Here is a 12,395-nt window from a genome sequence, read left to right as displayed (position 1 = left end):
AGTCATGAGAAAGGGCATTGGCAATATAACTTATCTTGTGAATACTGTTAGTGGTTTGTTTACTGCTTGAAATTTACAAGGTTGTGATTTTGTTACAGTAATTGTAATGATTCATGCAGTCACTGTTAATTTAAGCAATTAAATGACTACTTTTAAATCGTCATCTTTATATAATAACTTCATTTCTATGGTGCATGTGTAGTTTATTTGTAGATGTATTGCTGCAGAAAATGAATGCCATTTGCCTTTTTAGTAAATGACAGGCAAAACCCCCCGTTCATATTTGAAAGCATATCTTGTTATATCATCTAAAGCAAATCAGATGTAAATAAGCAGCAGTTACTTTCTAAGAAGACATTTCAAGCATTGGTGTGGTAGTTACACCATTGTTTATTTTAGGAAAAGTACACAAAAGAAACAGAAACTTAGAAAAAACAAGCAGACTGTTGGCATGGCATCATATATCCGTCACTCACACCTTTTTTAATAAAACAACAAATAAGCAAAACAAAAACAGTATTTTTTTTTTTAGATTTTTAAAATCAGGGATGTAAAATAAATTGGTTACCTTTTATTTTACAGAAGTCATTAGGCACATTCCAGTTGCCATATAAATGTAATTTTTATGAAAACACTTATGAACCGGAGCCATCAAATATGAAACATGGCACACAACAAAAAAAGAACCAAGAGATTGTCAAACTATTTTGAATAGGAATGAATGCACAGGTATTATGACTTGTAATTGTTGCAGCATGTTGGTTCAGGTGGAAGTCAAAAGAGGCCACATTTCTTTCTTACATTGATAAATATTGTAATATATGAATAATGTATAACAATAGCTCTGAAGCAAAAGCTCTAAAGCTTTTGTTACAATCTAATGCAATGTGAAATGTCTATGCATGCAAACACCAGTCAAGTTTAGTATCCTGCACTTGGAAACCTTAAAATAATTTAGCAAACATTGTAGAACTCTTGTCGGTTTGGGAAAAAATTCTGCAGAAAATGACAAATAAGTAAAAACAACAAAAACTAATCCTAACAATGTACTTCATATTGAAAAGTTAAAAGTATTTGATTTTTTTATGTTGTCTCATAAAATGTCAAACGCATGTGTTATCACATGACAATACAACAGTAAAACTAAAAGGCAACTTAATGTTAAAACTGAATTTAGATACAGATTAAGAATAGAAAAGACACTCTCATGGCCACAAAGACTGATCAGTGAGGATAATCACCATTTTTCCCTATGGCCAAGTTATATTGCACACAAAAATCTACTACGTTTGCCAAGTATAAAAAGTACACACCAGAGCAATGTAACAAAATTGAAAATGAATCGGTAACACTTTACAATAAGGTTCATTAGTTAACATTATTTAACTACTTTAGTTAGCATGAACTAAGAATGAAGAATACTTCTACAACATTTATTAATCTTAGTTAATGATAATTCCAACATTTACTAATGCATTATTAAAATCAAAAGTTGTGCTTGTTAACATTAGTTAATAAACTGAGAATGAACATGAACTAACAGTGAACAACTGTATTTTCATTAACTAACATTGTTTATTAATCTTTGTCAATGCAATAAATGTATTGTTCATTGTTTGTTCATGTTAGTCAATACATTAACTAATGGAACCTTATTGTAAAAGTGTCACCAATTAATCTCTCAGATCAACCACGACATCTTGAGCATTAAAGTCAAAATTTACAGCTCTGTGCGTCTCTACACCACAATAAAAAGTTGTAAATAGTTTTGAGGAAGTACAACAAACTAAATTACAGTAGGTTTTTCAGTGGAGAAAATATGTATTTAATATGGGCCAAAGCAGGAGGGCTACAGAGTCTTCTTCTTAAGAATAAGTGGACCAACGTTGTCTCCCGTCAGCTCGTTATGCTTTATGTGTGATTTATCGCAAACAGGAAACTGCAAGATAAGAAAGAACAAATTTAAGTGCTGATAGAGAGAGTGGTTCTTAGGCACCCTGAGGCTTTTGAAAAAAATGACGCTTACAAAGAGGAAGTAGAAAATCACACTCTTTTTTTTTTCATTTTCCACATGCACATTAATAGTTTCACTAAAGTTTTTTTTTTAAGGGGACATATGCATTTGTATTTATTTTATAATACCTTTTCCCTCTGATCCGATTATAATGTTAATCAATGTTTTTTTTTTTGTGCCAATAAGTCACAATTTAGTTTTTCCATGTCCATTTTCCCTACCGTTTGATTGCTTGTATCATCGTCCAGCTCTAATCTGCTAAATGTGACTAATGCATTAAGATATTATAAACATTAACATCATGATTTTCTATAAAGCTGCTCAAAACAATGTGTATTGTGAAAAGCGCTAGGGATGCACGATATATCGGCCACCATATCGGTATCGGCTACATAATTTGACTTGACTTTGGTGCTGTTTTAGTACATGTTCACGGTAAATAGATCTACTTTACAGTTTCTCATGATATCACCCATTTAAATTCGATCAAACTGTTTTTCTACAAAAAATATTCTCTCTTTTTTTGTCAGGCATCGAACCTCCTACCGTTTTAGATCGCCAGCATCGGCAGTAGCAAACATTTGGAGTCCTCAGGTCCTCTATGTCGATCTCATTCACCACTTTAGGGTTTTCTTTTTGGATCTTCAGATTTATTAGACTGTCTCTTTGCTTTTGCTTTTTGGGCAGGAAGGGCCGGATGGTCAGATAACCCAACAGAGCCAAAATCCCCAGTAAGGGCAGGAGCCGCAACCACTCTGAAACTGAGACACAATCAAGAGTCATCAGAGTTTAGGTTGTACACTTAATTATCACAATAGACTCCTCACAATCCACTTAGTGAGGGATCTTCGACTTACTGTGGAAAAATAAGTGTGATAAGTTTCAGATAAAGTAACAGCTAATGATTAACACACTTACTTGCACACATGTGCATTAGTGATAACTAACCTGTCATGAACTATTGCGTTACACAATGACCGTTGCTTGACCCTGATGATGGGTTCATTTAGGTGTCTGTACAGTTACTTTAACACATTTACAGATGCAAATAGTTGTGCATTTATTATACCATCTTTTATAATACTATAATAAAGCAAAGCATGCTGTCAGATGCTCTGCTTATTTTGTTCTTCACATTTCTGTGGATATTTTGTATACGAAAGTAGAACCCCTTGTGCAATGAGGCACTGCATCTTGAGTATCTTCTCAATAACTGTTTTTTCCCCCAAGCAATTCATTAGTTATGACTTGTCTGAGCGTTTAACAGACGGAAAACAGAGACAATTAACACTCTTTCTATGCAGGCATGCGCGATTAACTGAACTTTCCACCTACGCTTGACATTTAGTGTGATAAAACACATACCTGTGAGTCTCGCAAAGCCGCCGATTGTGTCTGGAAGGGGTAGATTCTTGAGGTAGGCTGGAAGTTGCGTTTTGATAATCTTGGAGATACTTTCTAACACCATCTTGAATGACTTTCTGCGCTTCTAATTGAGACACAGCAGGATATTTCCTGGGACATTCTACGTCACTTGCGTAGTCGTTTCCGTTTGCTCGTTGAAGTGGGGCTACTCAAGGCTGGAAGAATATACGTAGCTGTGACCGTGAATAAGCGTAAATTCACGGCGCGCAGTGAAAGCGTCAACCAATCAGCATCTGCAGAGTTGTTTGCGCCCGATTGGCTGCTTTCACCGCGCCACTTGCTTTTAGATTTAATGGCTCTTTACTTTCTGTTGCACAGAAAAAGAGTGGACAATAACAAATTCATATTTCATAAGTAATAAAGTTAGAGATATCCTGTTAAAATTATTTGAACGATTTAATTTATATATTGAAATTCGTGCAACTTGTATGGTGTTGCAAAAGAAACTTTTTCGTGTGCATTCAAGATTTTTATTTCTTTATTTATTTTTATTTTTTTATTTTTTGGACCGATGTCTTTAACTTTTCAGTGATATTTGGGTTATTATTATTATTATTTTTAAACAAATTGCATAATGTAATTAGATTTTTGTACATGATAATATTGATTGCAATATTATTTGATCATGCTTCCGTTTATTTTATTATTATACCATCTTTTATAATACTATAATAAAGCAAAGCATGCTGTCAGATGCTCTGCTTATTTTGTTCTTCACATTTCTGTGGATATTTTGTATACGAAAGTAGAACCCCTTGTGCAATGAGGCACTGCATCTTGAGTATCTTCTCAATAACTGTTTTTTCCCCCAAGCAATTCATTAGTTATGACTTGTCTGAGCGTTTAACAGACGGAAAACAGAGACAATTAACACTCTTTCTATGCAGGCATGCGCGATTAACTGAACTTTCCACCTACGCTTGACATTTAGTGTGATAAAACACATACCTGTGAGTCTCGCAAAGCCGCCGATTGTGTCTGGAAGGGGTAGATTCTTGAGGTAGGCTGGAAGTTGCGTTTTGATAATCTTGGAGATACTTTCTAACACCATCTTGAATGACTTTCTGCGCTTCTAATTGAGACACAGCAGGATATTTCCTGGGACATTCTACGTCACTTGCGTAGTCGTTTCCGTTTGCTCGTTGAAGTGGGGCTACTCAAGGCTGGAAGAATATACGTAGCTGTGACCGTGAATAAGCGTAAATTCACGGCGCGCAGTGAAAGCGTCAACCAATCAGCATCTGCAGAGTTGTTTGCGCCCGATTGGCTGCTTTCACCGCGCCACTTGCTTTTAGATTTAATGGCTCTTTACTTTCTGTTGCACAGAAAAAGAGTGGACAATAACAAATTCATATTTCATAAGTAATAAAGTTAGAGATATCCTGTTAAAATTATTTGAACGATTTAATTTATATATTGAAATTCGTGCAACTTGTATGGTGTTGCAAAAGAAACTTTTTCGTGTGCATTCAAGATTTTTATTTCTTTATTTCTTTATTTTTATTTTTTAAATTTTTGGACCGATGTCTTTAACTTTTCAGTGATATTTGGGTTATTATTATTATTATTTTTAAACAAATTGCATAATGTAATTAGATTTTTGTACATGATAATATTGATTGCAATATTATTTGATCATGCTTCCGTTTATTTTACTTGGAAAGTATCATATTCATGTGAGAAAATTAACCAAAGCTAAGTCATATTTTATTAAGTTTATAAACGAGATTAAACAATGCGGATCTGCTTTGAAATAAAAAAATAAATAAAAATTGCCGCCTTTTCTTTTTCCTGTTTTTCTCGCAAAATTTAAAAGAAAAATAATTCCGCTGTCAAAAATAAAATCAAAATATGGATACAGTGGATACAGTGTCACTTTCTGTGGTGTACTTGCTGCAAAGAATAGTAGTAACATTATATTATATTATATATTCAAGGCAGTCATGCAATAACAACATTCTCCAGCTTTCCTTGCGCTTTTGAGATTAATTTAAAACACAGAGCTAAATGTATTTCTAAAGTCACATGTAATGCTATGGTGTGTTTTTAGATGTTATTTATATATCTGCAGGCATCTAGCAGGACTACTATGTGCGCTGAAGTTTAGGTCCATGTCTGTCCGGTGTCATTGGTGAATGACCGAAGATGTCTCATAGCAGGTTGTTTGCCCGGTTGCTCTGTAAGTAAAACTGACACGAGTGTTGTTACATTTGAAACACATCGCTGTCTTTGTTTTGACATGACTGCATCAGCTACTGTACACGAGAGAGTCATTTATCTCTTATTGTTTTCATTCAACACACACAGTTAGCTAATGCTAATGCTGCTGTGGCGGTGTTATCAGCACCAAGTGTAACATATTTAACGTTAACAGTGTACTTCTGAAACGTGACCTTTAACTGTTACTGGTAAATATGCTTCACTTCAAACCCATCGTGAGGTTAACTTATTATAAATCATTTAGAAGATCAGTGTTAATGAACTTGAAAAGTTGCAGACTGACAGCAGTATCATTTGATGTAAGTGCTTATTCATTTTTGGAAATGACAGAGTCTATGTCTTTGCTACAGTTATGATCAATATTTTATTCATCCTCAACTAGGATGACAGTGTTCTTTATCATTTTGCTGAACGCATGTTGACAGGTTGATGCATGAAGACGTGTGTGTGTGTGTGTGTGTGTGTGTGTGTGTGTGTGTGTGTGTGTGTGTGTTTTCTTAAAAGTAATATAGTAGAAAATCAAAATGGTCAAAAAGTTGACTGTAATCTGTGAGTATTGCCATATTATCATTTAGATGAACAGTGTTAATGAACTTGAAAAGTTGCAGACTGACAGCAGTATCATTTGATGTAAATGCTTATTCATTTTTGGAAATGACAGAGTCTATGTCTTTGCTACAGTTATGATCAATATTTTATTCATCCTCAACTAGGATGACAGTGTTCTTTATCATTTTGCTGAACGCATGTTGACAGGTTGATGCATGAAGACTAGTGTGTGTGTGTGTGTGTGTGTGTGTGTGTGTGTGTGTGTGTGTGTGTGTGTGTGTGTTTTCTTAAAAGTAATATAGTAGAAAATCAAAATGGTCAAAAAGTTGACTAATCTGTGAGTATTGCCATATTTGAATCTTGTGGTTCTCTGTTAACTCTTCCAGTCTTGCGCAATTCAAGTGTCTGTCAATAAGGGAATTTTCACTCACAGAAAGTAGTGTTGATTAACTTCTCTCTCAGTGCGATATACTGCATATTAGGGGTGTGCGATATTGACAAACAATTACATCTCGATATTTTCTGGGATTTTATCGATAACGATAATTCGACGATATTGTGATGAGTGACCTTAAGGACTGCCGAAGACAGCTGACTCCTAATGTTTTTAATATTCTTCATATTCTGTGTGGTGGTCAGTTCATACTGATAGAAATTAATCTTTTCCAATAAGTTTAAACTGATTTTTGCATTTTATGGGTGTTTTAAAAGTGTCCAGTATCTTTTGAGTCAAATTCTTACATTTAATCAGGGAATTAGAATAATAAGACATCTGGGCTGTTACCAAGCAAATTAAATCAACACAGAAGCTGCATCTGAAGTGGCATTTAGATGTATTTACACACATAGATTTTGTTTAATGCAAGACATGAATGCATTTAACCGGCAATTACAAATGCGTAAATAATGTTTTGATATATTAAACATAAAACGTTGAATACTGATATTTGAAATGATTTAAAACATGAAAAAAATCAAAAAGAAAAGAAAGAAAAAGCCGAAATTTGAAATTAAAACTGCCAGTAGGTGGCAGCAAGTCACTGTTAAAAAGTGAGTCGTTGCGATTGAACAGAATCATTTAAACGGTTGATTCATTCAAGAACGAAACACCGTCATGTTGCTCAGAGACACAAAACAGCGCTGTGGCTGTATTCGGAATGAATTTTGTTTGGCGAAATAGAGCAAAAACAAGCAATATGGTGTCTAAAACGTAAGTCTCTAAATTAACTTATTGTTTATTGAATTCAATGTCACAATTGTAATCATGGTAATTTTTGGAGAAAAACGGCACTCTTCGTGTGAAATTGAATTAAATTTTCTGCCATCATGTCTTGAATTTGTGATCATTCTAAATGCATTTTAATAAACTGAATCATGCAGTGAAAGAAAACACACTAAATGCGCACACGCACTAGTCTAGGCTTCACGTAAGGTATGCGTGTGCTCTGTAGGGATGTTTTGAATGGTTTTTGCAAAATACTCGATAATGTCAAATCGCACATTGTTAAAAAAACAATTACGATATTATCGCAGACGATATATATCGCACACCCCTACTGCATACTATACCTTTTCAGTATACCAACAGTATACTAAACAAATTACATTGTATGTATTGTTGCATTTATTTCACATCTGTAGGAATTCACTCAAAATAGATTTGCTATCGAGTAGATAAGCAACTTGTTGTCTATGAGTGGTTTAAAGTGAACTTTAACCTAGAGAAATGTGGACGGACCATCTAATCCAGTTGTGGTCAATAGGCTGTTTCTTTGAAGTCATATTCTCTGCTTTCTCTTCTATTACATCATTCAGGAGCTAAGTCTTCGCTGATCACTTATAAACATATTGGAATTTGTAGTTCAGCTTGGTGCTTTGCAGCTGGTGTTGTGTGTTTGAGCCCTGTCTTTTTTTGAGGTCATACCCTTTAGACATCAGACTCTGTAGGGAACATATAGAGTAATGTGAATGAAGCTTAGACCAAGTTTACTAATGTAGCTGCCAAGCTGACTTCAAAACCTGCAGATTTGTTTTGAGTTTCCTGACTTAATTTTGTTGTAACTCTACAGGTCAAACATTTGCATTTTGTGTGACAGATTAATAAATAAACTGCAGGCAGTTGGACCCAAATATTACGAAGACGGATATAAAATCCAAGATTTATAGAAACAGCAACATTTGGTCATGCAGGCTTCACTAAGAATGAAAAAAATCATCTTAAATAGTTAATAAACTTTTAGATGTATTTTCTGATTCTTGGTTCTTATTCCACTGCTGTTGTGTTTGTATTCGCAGTGCAGCAGGCTGGGGTGAGACACTGTTACACTGGCAACAGGAGGAACCTGTACATCAACAAGAACACTAAGGTCATCTGTCAGGGCTTCACAGGAAAACAGGTGTGTAGCCACAGTCTGCGTTCTCCACGGCACCCTGCATTTGCCCAAATGAAAAGGTCTGGATTCACCTCTTTTTCATTTGATTACTAATTGGAATGCAATTAGTACACAATCTCGTTGGTTGTGGCCTGCCTGAGTGAGAGTAAACAGGCTGAGCAAAACAGTAAATCTCACTGTATTTAAACTTGATCAGCTGCTCACCATAACGGACCATAATGGTTTAAAAGTAGTGATGCACTGAAATTTCGGCAACCAAAAATATAATAATATAATCAGCCGGAAATGAATTTTCTGTTTCGGTCAACAGTTTTGGAGGGCAAAAATCGTTGACCGAAACAGTGGCATTTAATACGTTTCTCTTAATTAGCTAGCTTCTCCGATGGTGCGTTTTGACTGTGTCAGTGTCTGTTTCTTGCACATAACATAGTTAAATGACACATGACAGGTAAACGTGTCAGCTGTGTGGATGCCTGGTAGTGCTGGATTAGCAATATTGCTTTCTCGTTTTTAATTTTGATGAACCAAGGTTGTCTATAATGTTTTTTGTTTGTGCATGGTCAAGACTTCGCTAAACATGCTGCGCACGTGACGTGACATCCAATAATCACAATAAGCTTTGTGCTTTATTTCTTCTTACTATGAAACAAAGTCTCAGCTTTCAAATTCTGTCATTTTGATAACAAAATTCAGACATTCAAAATGTCATTTTGATGCTCTTTTCTTTTCTTTAACATTTTTTTTTTTAATCCGAGGGACTCCAAATAATATTCTGTGGTAATTTACATCATGCCACAGATGCTGTTGACAAAGCCACAATTTTATTTAACCCAAAATATTTAAAAGTGGATAAATCCAGTTTTGCAAACAGTGAGCCACAGAATGCAGATGAATATGATGTAAAGCCTGCATGCTTCTGAAACCACAAAAAAATTATATATATATATAATTTTAAAGATCATAGGGTACAGTGGGGTATAGCTGTATAGCTATACCAATCAGGGTACAGTGATTTGTAATAATTAATAATATGGGCCATATCATTTTAAAAGTAAAGAGGTTTTTGATGCCAAAAACCATCAATGAAAATAATTATTAAATTATATCATATATATAATTATTAAATAAATAAGACAGTGTATAAATTACATTATGAAATTAATTAATTACTTAATTTTCATATAAAATATGATATGACTACTTTAAAGCATACTGTCATGATCTGTCTTGGCTATCAATCTATTCTTGGTTTATTTTGTTAGATGAGGATTGTTTCTAAATTGTTCTTGGCATCTGCCCATAGGCCCTTTACGCTAAAATTGCTGGCTCAAGTATCCAATACCCTTCCTTTTCGTAACCCTGTGATTTATGTCCTATCTCTCATTGTATTTCTCTCGCTCTCCTTCACCCTCTTTAAAATGACTCTTTTCTGTAATAAAGGGTTGTTAGATTAAGTTTTAATGAACACTCATTATAATTAGAAAGGGATGAGGAATGACTAGAGTGTCATTGCGGCATATTAACTTTGCTGTTCGGCTACATAAGCGAACCATACCTCAAATTAATCGCCACACTGTTAACGGAGGCAGCGTGCAGGAAAAATGGCAAAGTTAGCACAGCACTTCAGTGTTAATGAAAGCATGAGAACAAATGATGGCAGAAAAGTTGGCAAGAGGATGGTCTGAGGGGAACTAGATCGGAAACGTGCCAGATTTCTCATTCGTTCTAATTATATTTGTAACATTACAGTGCAGATATTGACGTGGTACGGGCGACCCTTGACTTTGGACTTTGCGATGTTTCAAAATAATTTGTAATAATTAACATGGGTGTAGTGGGGAATGAAGGTTAAAGTTCATGATGTACAATTTCCACTGACTGTTCAAATCCCTAATCATAGGAAAATAGTAAATTTCATTTTCATTGATTTTTAAGTGCGTCACATAATGAAATTGCATTTGTAAGTCTATGTTCTGGGCTGCATGCAGGTAAATTATATATGTTCTGCATTAGTCTCTTTAAATGTCAATTGATTTATCTATGTACTTAAAAAAAATCTTTAGCCATGCAAAGCATGTAATTGTGCCTATAATATGCTATGCATCACTTTTAGGCTGGTTTTCCTGTTCTTTGTATTATTGAAAACTATGATTTACCTTTGTGTAGTGGTTTGGGCTCTGTATTCCAACCAGTGTCATATGTCCGTTTCACATGCAATTTAGAATTTTATAGATACAAAGGTTATTGGATCTACTCTCTAAGTGACAATCCTCTTTATGTGCATTTTCTTTAGTAAACTATTGTGTTGTGTCTCATTTGATCCAGATCTCATGTCTTTACTCACACCACTGGTCTTTTCTTTTTCTTTTCTTTTCTTTTCTTTTATGGCCCATTTAGTTTGCGAGTTTTTTTTTCTTAATTTATTTTTTCAAAGCCATTTTCCACCCAATCTCTTTTTTTTTTTTTTGCTGCTGTGCCTTTTGAGAAGTGCCACCTTTGCACTCTGGTTTGCTCATACTTTGGCAGCAGGTTTGCTTTTGGGTACAGATTTTAACATCCTTTATAACAACATCTTTCTGCATTACATCAGTTGTGGCAGGTTCCAGGCCCGGTTCTACGGGGGTGCTAAGCACCCTCAGTTAAAGCTGTATTAATGGCATTTTATTGCAGATTTGGCAAACTATCCAGTGCTTTATGGTTTGCGCTTTGGAGATCAATTTATGTTTCAACGTGTTTTTGCAGCATTGAGCAATGTAGCCAATTACAGCCATATCTATTCTGTTGATTTCTTGAATCAGAGGCGTTTAAGTTAGAATCCACTCACCGCTCAAATCTCCGGAGTTCTCGCAGCGCGTGCTCTTCAATTGCGCGCACTGTAGCCTGTATTCTTTTATATCAAAGCACGAAATAAACTACGTGCATGCAATGTCGTCGTCAGTTAAGTCATGAAGTTACCAAAAAGGAGATTAAAGCTGCCTTAAAACTGTGCATGCATGTAATATATTTTGAATGGCTATAGTCAATGATTAAATATTAGGGGGGCAATTTTATAGAGAAATCAGTATTGGTATCATTGATACTGGCCTTCAGTCATAAAAAAATATGCCATTAAACAAATATTTAAAAATATTTGATCAAATATATTTGATTAAAAACATCTTTGTTGTTTGTACATTAATTTGAAGATTGAATGTGAAATTGTTGCAATATACAAGTATATTTAAAAACTTTAATGTTAGGTGGGATTAAACGCGTCGCACATTTTTCTGAAATTAATCTTGTTTAATCCCACCTAACATCAAAGTTTTTAATTTCACATTCAATCTTCAAATTAATGTACAAACAACATAAAGACAGTATATTTTTTAATATTTGTTTAATGGGCCTCTCTCTCTCTCCAGGTTCACAAACCAATAAAAAATGTGCTGCATTAATGGTTAAGATCAAATTGAATAAAATAAACATGGACTTTTCTAAAAATAGACTTCAGCCATTCCTTCTAACGCTGAGAATTGTAGAACAGCAGATGCGTCTCACAACCACGGGCCTGGCAGGTTCACAAACCAATAAAAAATGTGCTGCATTAATGGTTAAGATCAAATTGAATAAAATAAACATGGACTTTTCTAAAAATAGACTTCAGCCATTCATTCTAACGCTGAGAATTGTAGAACAGCAGATGCGTCTCACAACCAGCAGTGGTTCAAGGTTTAGTGAACTTTCACACACTATACTCTAATATCTTAAGTTCCTTTGGTGTTTAGGAATTATAATATCTACTTATTTAGAATGAA

General features: G+C 34.6%; 2 protein-coding genes and 1 long non-coding RNA gene across 4 annotated transcripts in view; 2 read left to right on the top strand and 1 right to left on the bottom strand.

Annotated features, from left to right (window-relative positions):
- LOC107556805 (uncharacterized) overlaps nt 1–2,765 on the top strand; it is a 3,961-nt gene extending 1,196 nt beyond the window's left edge. The window contains exons 2-3 of the long non-coding RNA XR_001605321.1: nt 2,545–2,608; nt 2,702–2,765. This is a non-coding gene — a long non-coding RNA (uncharacterized lncRNA). The remainder of the gene's footprint in view (nt 1–2,544; nt 2,609–2,701) is intronic.
- On the bottom strand, nt 1,608–4,591 carry LOC107556804 (CDGSH iron-sulfur domain-containing protein 2-like). Of its 2 annotated transcripts, none has more exons than XM_016240014.1 (3): nt 4,388–4,591; nt 2,561–2,775; nt 1,608–1,939 (listed from the first exon to the last, which is right to left on the bottom strand). In XM_016240014.1, the coding sequence occupies exons 1-3, from the start codon at nt 4,488–4,490 to the stop codon at nt 1,850–1,852; spliced, it is 408 nt and encodes a 135-aa protein (XP_016095500.1). In that variant the 5' UTR covers nt 4,491–4,591; the 3' UTR covers nt 1,608–1,849. The 2 variants fall into 2 exon arrangements, with proteins under 2 accessions (XP_016095500.1, XP_016095499.1); XM_016240013.1 differs by lacking the exon at nt 4,388–4,591 and adding an exon at nt 3,380–3,583.
- Nucleotides 4,592–5,503: 912 nt separating this feature from the next.
- Nucleotides 5,504–12,395, top strand: part of LOC107556802 (succinate-CoA ligase GDP/ADP-forming subunit alpha) — a 32,182-nt gene continuing 25,290 nt past the window's right edge. Inside the window, exons 1-2 of the mRNA XM_016240010.1 lie at nt 5,504–5,618; nt 8,504–8,604. Coding sequence (XP_016095496.1) covers nt 5,585–5,618; nt 8,504–8,604 — 135 coding nt within the window. The 5' untranslated portion in view covers nt 5,504–5,584. The remainder of the gene's footprint in view (nt 5,619–8,503; nt 8,605–12,395) is intronic.

The sequence above is a fragment of the Sinocyclocheilus grahami genome, unplaced genomic scaffold, assembly GCF_001515645.1.
Source record: "Sinocyclocheilus grahami isolate Dianchi unplaced genomic scaffold, SAMN03320097.WGS_v1.1 scaffold579.1, whole genome shotgun sequence".
Lineage (NCBI taxonomy): Eukaryota > Metazoa > Chordata > Actinopteri > Cypriniformes > Cyprinidae > Sinocyclocheilus > Sinocyclocheilus grahami.
This window is presented reverse-complemented; position numbering and strand designations above follow the sequence as displayed.

Coding starts and splice junctions, on each gene's coding strand:
- LOC107556804 (XM_016240014.1), bottom strand. CDS start 4,490: ATGGTGTTAGAAAGTATCTCCAAGATTATCAAAACGCAACTTCCAGCC. Junction 2,776..4,387: donor CGGCTTTGCGAGACTCACAG/GTATGTGTTTTA, acceptor ATTGTGTCTCAG/TTTCAGAGTGGTTGCGGCTC. Junction 1,940..2,560: donor GATGCTGGCGATCTAAAACG/GTAGGAGGTTCG, acceptor CTTATCTTGCAG/TTTCCTGTTTGCGATAAATC.